This window comes from Manacus vitellinus, unplaced genomic scaffold, assembly GCF_001715985.3.
Source record: "Manacus vitellinus isolate BGI_N305 unplaced genomic scaffold, ASM171598v3 scaffold_3_pilon, whole genome shotgun sequence".
Classification (NCBI taxonomy): domain Eukaryota; kingdom Metazoa; phylum Chordata; class Aves; order Passeriformes; family Pipridae; genus Manacus; species Manacus vitellinus.
Genome location: NW_021940535.1, coordinates 28,558,977 through 28,570,034, shown reverse-complemented (window position 1 = coordinate 28,570,034; position 11,058 = coordinate 28,558,977). Strand labels below are relative to the sequence as shown.

General features: G+C 36.7%; 1 protein-coding gene across 3 annotated transcripts in view; it reads right to left on the bottom strand.

Annotated features, from left to right (window-relative positions):
• THSD7A (thrombospondin type 1 domain containing 7A) overlaps positions 1–11,058 on the bottom strand; it is a 268,216-nt gene that overhangs the window by 15,970 nt on the left and 241,188 nt on the right. For all 3 annotated transcript variants that reach the window (XM_018075615.3, XM_018075617.3, XM_018075616.3), the window contains 6 exons: positions 10,552–10,685; positions 9,768–9,921; positions 8,784–8,925; positions 8,191–8,306; positions 2,890–3,007; positions 364–509 (listed from right to left, as the gene is read on the bottom strand). In XM_018075615.3, the coding sequence (XP_017931104.1) occupies positions 364–509; positions 2,890–3,007; positions 8,191–8,306; positions 8,784–8,925; positions 9,768–9,921; positions 10,552–10,685 (810 nt within the window). The remainder of the gene's footprint in view (positions 1–363; positions 510–2,889; positions 3,008–8,190; positions 8,307–8,783; positions 8,926–9,767; positions 9,922–10,551; positions 10,686–11,058) is intronic.

Sequence of the window (11,058 nt, the reverse complement as noted above, 5' to 3'; positions counted from 1 at the left end):
GTGCCTGTTACCACTGTTTCTTAAAGTATGGAGCTATTTATGCCTTTGAATTGAAACCACAGCAGTATCTCAAGTGAAGATCTCTTCTAGTATATGGTTATATTTCTGCTGATATACTTTTACAATGCAAGTATTTAAATTATTAGCAAAAATGCTGCTTGGGTACTAAAGTTTACATTTATACTTTGAATATCTCTAGGATAGTGTTGTATCTGTTGAAAAATATGAACTCTAAGGAAAAAAAATCTTTAGTTTTTGTATAAGAGAGGTGGAAGCAAATTGTTTACAGCATTGTAAAGGAGGTATCTGGGTATATCCCAAATATGCGAGGTCCATAACTTCAAAGTCCCATATGGCTTTTACCTCTACTTTGCATGGAGACCATTGACCATATTGCCATCGATAACAAGGTTTTACTGGACAGGGTTTGAACTGCTCCATCTGAGAGGGACAAGGCCTCCCATCACCCTGAAATGGCTGATTTATGGTCCTTCTTCTGATCATTTTTCCTGTAAATAAGAAACAACAATATAACTAACAACGGAGTGGTTAGACTGATTCATTCCTCAAGATGGTTCTATTTTGCTGAAAAGTGTAGTATTTGAGTAAAGTAATTTTTTCCACATTTGAAAAAACTGAATTGTAAAACAGATCTGCTGGCTCTTGTCTGCTGTGTGGATTCATATTTTCCAAGACAGACACTTTATTGTTTGTTTGTACTGCAAGTGCAGGAGGATGTCTAATTAGGATTGCTCCTGTAACAGCAAACAAAAGCAGTAATTTCATAGTTCAGAAGCTTGCAGAAAAATATTCTTTCTCAAAGTGACAATATATTTGTAGCATTTCACTGGAGATTCCTGCTCCTCATCTGGAGTTTTCTGCTATAAGAGACCAACATTTTCTGTTCTTCCCTGAGTTAACACAGAAACATGTGTTCCATAATTGTCCGATTCCAGCAAATTGGAACAGCTTGCAACCTTGCATGACTGTCTGTCTCGATAATGTGACATGCAGATTTTGCAAGAGATGGAGGATTCTTCACTCAGGACCAAAGAAAATTAAAATACAGGAGGCTCATCTGACATTCATCTTCTCTTCAGCCATGAGTAGTACTCAGCTTCACTGAGATACAGGTTTTAATTCAAATACTTATATAAATTGAAAGCGGAAGACATTTTTATCCTTTCAGCAACTCTTGCTTCCTTCATCTTGCAGTGGATATTAGACCATTATGCTTCATTACAGAGACATCATGTGATATAACCAAAAATTTTCTTCTGTGTCTGAAGTAGTGGCCAAGCAGCTGTTCTAGAGTTATCACCTTACAAGGGTTTCCACAAAGCCAGCACAGCTGTAGTATTTTAATCTATATATAAATATGAGTCAAGTCTGAAAAAATTTGTAAATTGTATAAAATTTTAAATTTGTATACTAGGGCTTATCATAAACTAAGGCATTACACAGGTTTACCTACATAACACCTGATGTTAGCTCACCAAAGAATTAATCTTTAATCCTACATTTCAGTCTCATGCATTTGGAATTGAGTACTCTAATGATAATGACACAAATCTTTTGCTGAGAGCAAGCTACACAAGCTATGATGCAGAAGCAGAATAAATCTCCCAGACAGCTGTGTTCACTGCAGACAGCTAGAAAGATGTTTGTGAAGCAGAGCCTCATCATTCTTGAATTCACAGCTGCTCCAACTGAGATGTCATGGGAGAAAAAAGATTTTCTTGAAAAGTACTTCAGAAAAACCTCCAAAGAACAGCAAAGAGTAGAATTCTTCCTTAACTTTATGGGTATTTAAATGGGTGCACAAAAGCAGTTCAGCTTTGTGGTCATTGCTTTTATTACATGGTTATTACTTATTGAAAAAGACCAGTTACTTCACACTTCTTGCACAATAGGAAAATTACAGCTTGAAGGCTTACATGTGAGGCTGTCACGATCTGTTAAGAACACTGAAAATTTGAAAGTTCTTCTACATTACTATTTAAAATAAATGTTCTAGCTTCCACAAATAAATTCTATACTTGGAAAGTACAGGGATTTCAGACAGTGACCCACCTTCACATTTTGAAAAAGCACAGCAACAATAATTCTCATTCAGAAAAATATCAGGTCAGTTTAGGGTTTGTATGTAGGGAAAAGCTTGTTAAGGAAAATCTGGCAACATATTTAAGTATTCAGTGGAGCTGTTAGTTCAATTCTCACTCTATAAAGATTACTTTGAATACAGAAGTGTAGATTATTTGAATACAGAAGTCATACTGCGAGAGAACCTCCAAGAACTTATTTTGAGACATTTCAGAGCAAATAATTAACAAGAGTTTCCCATAATTAGAATGTGCCTTTGATTTCTGTTCTGACATATATTTGATTTTAAAAAACTTAGATAGTAGACAGCAACATTTTGGAAAAGAAACAAATTAGTGCAATTACAGTGAAAGTAACTTGTACCTTCATACTTGCTCTGTATTTAAAACCATAGAATTCTGCAGTAAGTTCATTAGTTTTAATCATTGTGCACTTCTACAATTTTAGTTGTTCTAAACTCATCACTAATAATGAAACTTAAGAGAAAATCCCTCTCTCCTTTTCCTCCCCCCACCAGCTGAAAAATAAATATTAACATCAATGTTTATTTTTGTCTCAATATATCATTCATCATATCTCACTTTGTTCCCATACCAAATTTTCATTATCTTCAGTGAGTAGTCTCATTCAAGCATATTATTTCCATGAATAAGACTGATTTAGATCTCTGTCACTCTCCTTAACTAGCTACACTTTATAGTTCTGCAAAAAGAGGTGTTATTGCTTTTATTAAAGAAAAAAGCCCAAGAGTTCAGTCTTTAAAATATGCCAAAGGTACGTACTGACCTGTAAGGCCACATGTTTGAGAGCACTCAGACCAAGGGGACCAGTCAGAGAGCTGACAGTTCACAGGACATTCCACCACACAGGACATATTCATTTGCCACGTCTTTTCCAAACCAAGCTAAAAAAAAATGTTGAAGTCAGTACATAACTCCAGGCCTCTCTGTCATCAGTGCAGTGTGATGCATTTGGACATGGTGAATCTGAGATAACTACAGCTTTATGCAAGCATGAAGTCATTACTAAATAAAAAGTAAAGCAATTAGGACATCAAAAATCTTACTTCAAGGCCATCCTAATGCATATGCTGATGTTTAAATGCATGCTTAAATTCTATTTTCATCAATCATTTTCTAAACTAGAACCTGTAAATGGAGGGCTTCAGCTCACAGTATTACTTTTTGCAAGGTAAAGGCCAAAGTAATTTTACAAAGTATCAATGAAGTATTTTGAAATGGGAGTGTAAAAATATCAATAGCTATTCATAACCGAATTGAAGTGATGCTAGGAGCCAGGTTCAAAACTACCAAAAGGAGGAAAATGAACATGTACTGGACAGTCAGTTTATTTATCTGAAGATGCTGCAGATGCTAAAAGTTTACGGGAGCTCAAGTGAGACTAAACAAGTTAATGAAAGAGAAATCTGAAGGTTTAAATACACAGAAACCCCATCAGGCAAATGCAGTCCAAGAGCTGAAAAGTGGTGGAGGTAAGTGCAAAAGTAGTAGATGGAAACTCATGGATGTCTGTCCTTATTCTTCCTTAGGCATCTGCTTATGCTGTCTTGTTTTTTTCCACCTTGTGCATGATATATATTACGCTATCCATGCAAAAATATTGACATGACATTGACAATGATATGGTCCAAAAAGAAAAAAATAAATATAGCTTTGTATGTTTTCCTGAAAAGCTCTGCAAATAGTAGAATCCTCTAACATTCATAAAGTAAAAGCTGCAATTGCTGGAGGAGTATTTGAGAAGGGGACAGACAAAATAAACAGACTCACATGTTTTCCCAAAAACATATTCTCTACTCAGTTCTTCCCTGAGTTGGATTCAGCCTAACAAAAACAAATGATGGAAATCCCCTCCCTCCCAAGGAAAAAAGAGTTTTATGATCATGCTTGGGACATGGAACAATGGCTACATGGTCCTTCAGCCTAATGAGTTGGTCTCAGAATGAGTTAAAAGGATAGGTCAGGGTGTATGATATAAAATGTGAAAGAAAATCAATCCTGCCCATATGAACAGATCTACATAGCTTTCCAGCATAAAAGACTGTCCTCTTTGTTGGACCTCACCAGTGGACCTTGGTCATCATTGAGGCCTTTCAGAATCCCAGGAGGTTGTGAATATCTTTAACTAGATAAAATCCCCACATAGTTTAAAAAAAAACCAAAACAAACTAGACATTTCAAAACGCATTAATTTTAATGACTGGAAAGGTTAATGACATAAAATCAGCAGTTAAGACTTTAAAAGGGAAATAAAACCACTATATCCTACTAAACACAAGAATAGAGCAATAATTAGGCACAACATTACCGTGTCCTCCATAAATAAACTACCACAAGTACTGAAAATGTCTCCTCCTGATAGACTCACCACGTTTTAAATTTGCATTTGCAATACCATTTATTGAGACAAATGCAGTTTTAGACCTCTGTTCTGTTTCATACATCAAAAAATGAGTTCTTGGCTTTTCTCAGTGGTTCAGTATAGCCTTGATTATACAGCTATCGCACACAGGCAACACCTGAAACCTTTGGATAATCTGGAATTCAGATGATTAGAAAACTAGAGAACCCTCTTTGAAGTCCTTATTTGGGTCAAATCTTCTGAGCAAAGGCTTTAAAGCCTGATGATTTGATTCCTGCCAATTATAGAAACACGACTGCTCTCTTTTGAGACTGGCCTTCTCAGCTGGACTTTGTCAGCTCAAGAGGGAAAAGCCCAAGAGAGATATTAACAATGAAGAGGAGAAAGCTGAACTCCAGATTACCCACGGTGACCTTCTTGCGTGTCTTAGATAGTCAAGTGCTGTTTAAATAGATCTTGGGAGCAATTGACAGGCTGCAATTTGATAGTAATCACATATTCTTTTCTAATTCCTCTCCTTCCTTCAGTTTATGAACAACAATTCACCTTGAAGATCTTAGAAAAGATTTTAAAAGTATCCAGTAGCCCCCTTACCTGAAAGCCTCTGCTCTGGATGAGCTGTGGTTTCTGACTTGACAATTTTAAGTACTGAAAGATAACCCTGAGCATCCTGTGCTCCTGGTCACACATGCCAGGGGCAGCAGGCTGCCAGACCAGCATGCTCTTTAAACCCTGTGATCCACAAAAAGTACCTGCATGTGTTTATAAGACTGTTTGGCACCACAGACTAACCCACGCTGCCAGAGGTTAATCACGTAATCTGCCAAGCAGACTATTTACCAATAAAGCCCAAAAGTCTGCTTTAATGCAAACAAAACTGCTGGTTTCTAGGCTTTTCTCATCTTTAATTGAGGGTAAATGAATGAAAATAAGTCTATAAAGGAATATGACCAGGAACAGCTTGCTTTTGGTGATCTGATTTTCAGATACTCAAGGAGAAAAATCAAGCTCATGCGAGGTGCTAATTTTGTAGAGTTAGAGAGCAAGTAATCCAGTATTACTGTGCCTTGGGAATGTAAAGAGAACTACATTAACATAACCAGGACTTGGAAATAAGCTCTAGAAATTGATTTATCTTGGCAGTAATTAGGATGACTGGCTACTTTTTTTAGCTGATTGACTGAAACAAACAATATGGATGCATAAGGAAACCAGAACACAGGGGCTCAGAAGGAATGTTAGTATTTAACTACACTGATGCTCATACCTAAAGATGGTGATGGACAAAAGTCAGCAAGAAGGGGCTTTCTATATATACCTTTTATTACTTTCTTGAACCTTCTATTATATAGAAACTCAGGTATCACACGTCCTAATTTCTCATGTCCCATCATGTGAAATCATGTGACTTAATTTCTTAGGGATCAGAGTAGGTTTATTTATTCTGATCTCTATACTTTGCACGTAGTAGTAAGAAACATAATTCAGTAAATGTCTGTACAAATAAATTAAACAAATGTTTTGTTTTATTCATACATCCAGTATAAAGTTTTATGATGGCCCAGGCAAATTCCATTAGCTAGGTCATTACAAACTTATTTCATATTTCTCCTATTCATCAACTTTTCCAACCCCATGCACCTTATTTTGAACTTCACTTAATCTTTCTGCACTGCCCTTTTAGTGCAAAACTACAGCAAAAATCCCCACCCTGAAGGATCATTAGCAAGAAGTATTCACACTTCAATAATTTCTTGAACAGTCTCCTCTCATGACCTGGAAGGTCACAACGTTGGCTTTCACATCTTCACAGTGAAGGGTCTGTTCAGATCTGAACAGCTTGGCTTTCTTGTTAATCAGGTTAACAGGTTTTACTCTTAAGTTATTGGATCAGCCTTTGACCTTGTTGTACCACTGCTTACACATCCATAATTCAACAAAGAGTCTTAATGGTATGACTGGGGAGTGGATCAGAGCTTTCTACAAGAAGATATATCTCTGTATGATTTAGCAAATCAAAAAGGCAAATAAGAATTTCTCTGAGTAATAAAGTTTCATTTCTTAAAGGCAGGAAAGCTCCTGAGGTTTTCTGAAATGAGATTTCAGTGTAAAAGGTACTCATTTGTTCTAAATGTTGCTTTAAATCTTTGGTTAACAAGAAGAATAATTTCTTGGTTTATGGTAAAAGAATTATATTTCCCCTTAAAATCTAATAAATCATATTTTCCTATTGAAATATTTATGTAGATGGATATTTTATATCATGTCTTGGTATTAATTAATCAATACCGCTGTCTCTTAGAAATAACCTGACAGACATTTTTTCTTCTTTTAACATATTAAAACATTAACAGAATGCATTAATGCAGTGCCTTATTAACTTCATAGCAACTTGCTGGTAGATAGTCAGATCCTGTGTTTTTTCTTGAGACATAATTTTTGCAGATTCTCCATCCTTGGAAGTGTTCCACTCCAGGTTGGATGGGGCTCTGAGCAACCTGGTCTAGTGGAAGGTGACCCTGCCCGGGAAAGGGGTGTTGGAACTAGATGATCTTTAAGGTCCCTTCCAACCCAAAACATTTTATGATTCTATGAAATTATTAGATTTGATTATAAACCCAAGAGCTATGTGTGAAGGAGGAATATGGGACAGAAGTAGAGTGTCAGCCTCAGCTGAAACCTCCTGCCTTTGCTAAGAACTTAGAGATTCAGGAATCCAGGATGTCAGAAGGGATTGGAGAAACTTAAGTAGGTCAGATACACCACTACAAAACGATAGTCCAAAGTAAATGATGAGTCTCCTGATTCCCTCCACTTCTGATGTGACTGTTTCTATGGGCGCATCCTGAAGAGCAGCTACTCATCAGAAGGATCACACAGAAAAACTGTTGGTGCCAAAGCCACTGTGGAAGCCACTCCCCTTTTGTCCCCCATTGCAACTGATTTTGTTTCTGATGTCATGGTGATGGGGGAATGGCAGTTGAAACAATTGCAGTTACTTTCCATCAAAAATGCATGCAGGATTACCCTTAATGCCCTTAATTTGTGTTGTCTTCTTGTTTTCCTACATACTACTATCTCCATGCAATTGAAAATATTAAGACCAACAAACAAATGTCAGGAAGCGAGTGCTGTCGAATTTGAGGTTAGTTTGAACATTTGCAAAATGGCTCTTTCAAAATTTAAGATCTGCTAGTTAGTTCTCCATATATGCTCCTACTTAATATTACATTCATGCCACACATTTTTTCACGCTAGCCTGGGTATCTTTTCCATAGCACAGCTGGATACAAGAAGTTAGCATTCAGCCCAGCTGCAGAATGGCACATGAGAAATATTTTTTACAACACATTGAGTAAATGATTGATACTGGCAGGTGTCCAAGGTTCCATGCAGAAATTGTATCAAATTAGAATTAGGATTAGTATTCTGACTAAGATTTATTACATATATTTTATTTTATTAATTATTGTTTCTAAGTAATTTCCTTCAGGACAAAATAATTAGCATATGTTCACGGAGGCACTTAAAAGTAACCAAAGGAAATTATATAAAAATCACTGCTGATGGATCAGTTCATTTCAGAGGTACTTAACAATCCACAAATAGTGCTGCAAAACATCTGGTGAAAATGTCACACAGCTCAGTTTGCTCAGTATTAATTAGCACCATTAGAAGGGAGCTTAGTCACAGGTACCCACTCACCTCTTCACAGTACTTCAGGTCAACTGACTTGCCATCACTGCGAACACAATCAAGCATCCGTGTTTTGATACCATTACCACAGACAGCCTTCTCGCTGAGCTGACATGTGCTCCAGTCTGGAAAAGATTAATTCATTAGCATAGCAGACTTTCAGATAGAATTCTTAATGATCCAGTCTCCTATCTAATTCTAACTCCAATGGCCTAAAATAATCCTCACAAGCAACTTTTACACATGCAAAGGCCCATGGAGCCCAGCTGCTATACATTTTTGGAAACTGACTTTTACTGCAAATAGTCAGTGCCATGGAGTTTTGCTGAAAAGTTCATATTTGGTTTCATCTGCATGGATTTTGAGTAAATCCCCAAACCATAGCAGAAATAAATTTCTTAGACTTACAGCATACCCATTTCACCTAAATTGCAAAGCCTCCATTTAATATTTTATGTAGATCAAATAGCCTGAATCAGTTTTCAGTACAAGTTCCACAACTCCCTCTGATTAAGAACAGAAAGCTAAAAAATCCATCCTGTAAGGTGAATGGAAGTGAACTGTAGTCCCAGGCTGTCACTAGTGCATAAAACCACAAATACCTGTCACATTGTAGTCATAGTGGTAGCAGTTCTTGTTCAAAGTGCAGGCTTCTGCCTCAGTGGCAGCAGGACAAGGCTTTCCATCATCTGGTTGTCTCAGGGATTCAGCTGACCTTTCACGAACACTACTTCCATTGCATGGCTTAAAAGGGAGATTGGAAACAGCTTTGATATTTTGGCACCCTGATACCTTTTTATGAAGCCGTTACAACAACCTTTCAAGTAATCCCTTCACAAAACACAAGTGTCATATAACAGGTTCATGCTTCTGTGTAAGAGAAACCCTTTTCTTTTATTTCAGAGGGAATTTAGCCTGCTCTTTCACCTTGGTACCACCCAAGGTGAAATATCCTTTAACTTGTTAACACCTCTCTATTTTCCTAATTAGTGCATGTTTCAGTACTAGTGCTTTGGAGCTATTTCACTCATAACTGGATATTGAGAGGCTCACTTTCCAAATGTTATAATGTAGTGCACCAGAGCATCAATACTCAGAGGTCCTGAAACACTTTTTTTTTCATTTTGGCGTTTTTTTTTTTGACATTTCTTTTTGAAATTGAAAACAGGAACAGGAAAAAAGACCCCAAATTACCTTTCTATGTTCAGTCTTGATCTACAGACTTCACTCGTTATCAGATAGTGACATTTTTAGTACAGTGACTGCGCCACGATGAAGAGGCTCAGACTTAGGCTCAGACAGATTCCCAAGCCACTATCAAAGCTATTCCACTACACAGAAGGTACCCCTCACTAAGGAGTGACCACTGGGGCATTATAGTCTGTGTTTTGGAGTAATTTCACTTAATGAAAAATACTGGTACACTTTATTTGCAGCCAATAATCAACAACCCTTAAGATGACATTATATATAGATATTTGCAGGTAATCACTGCTCATTTCAGCATCTTTGCACAATACATCTGGTATAAATTTTTAAAGTATCCTCCTAAAACTATAAATGTGACACTTCAGTATACTTCTTACCAAAGAACATTGAGACCATGATCCCCATTCAGACATAACACAGTCCTCGGGACATGGCAATGTGCATTTTCTAGCACCAAGTGGCATCTCTTCAGGATCACACAGATAGTCCTCTACAGTGTCAGAAGGACCATCCACAGTGTTTAACATGCACCTGGAAAAAAGAACTGCACATAAACTGCATTTGTCGTGGATTTTGTACAGTAACAGCATTCTACAGTATTCTGAAATATTTTAACATTTTGTCAGCATATAACAACCCTAAGTACTGATCTATGAATATCCAAGAGTCAAAAATAATCCTTGTTTTTACAGATAATAGCCACATAATATAGACAGTCCCTATCAGTAATTTGCTGAGAGCTTCTGGGCAAGTGATTTGCTTGACATTAGCTTACCTCTAAGCCGGAACAAGGCAAATCATTTATAGTTTAGACATATTTTCTGTATAATTCATCTGATAATTTTAAATCCAGAATTATCAACACTTAAAAAATTTATATTCTTAGTATTAATCCCTAATTCCCACAGATGCTATTTAATTACCAATAGATTAAATTAGGAATCAAGGTAATCCATAATCAGTAGATAGAGTCATATTGCACTCAGTGAAATTAATCTGATTTATATCAGGCAGGATTCAGGTGTGGTACATTATGGTTGGACTCAACGCAGTACATTACATAGAATTACATTAAATTAAATACAGCCATAACTGAAAGTGAAGATTCTCTAAAGGAGAGGACCTTTGAAGGAGGTTGAAGGAGGAACAACACTGTTTTACCTGACTTTCCTTGTTTGAACACCTTCTCCACAATTCTCTTTTAAGTCCACATTGGTCACTTTGCAGACGCTCCAAGGCTCAGTAACCCATATGTATTGGTTGCAGTCACTGTGGCAGGGGACTACCTCATACACCTGGAATCCACATTCAGTGTCAGTTTTGTTGCACACAATTAAGATAAACATGCAAAAAAAGGTTTATGCTCTTTTTGGTAAGAATGACAAATATAAACTTGCTGAATTAAGGGCCATAGTAATAATACAGATTAAACATTTGATAGAAAACTACCAAATAACAAAAAGAAACAAAGCTATCTAATGACGAATTCCCTGGTTTTCTCTGCCACTAAGCCCATGCTGTGCCATTTTCACCAAAAACATGAACACAACTAACATAAAGTCTGTAACTAGGCTAGCTCATGAGTATACCTTTTAGAAAAATATTGCTATAACTCTGCTAACACTTTACCTCTATTCTTCACATCTCCCCTACACTATTCCATTCCAC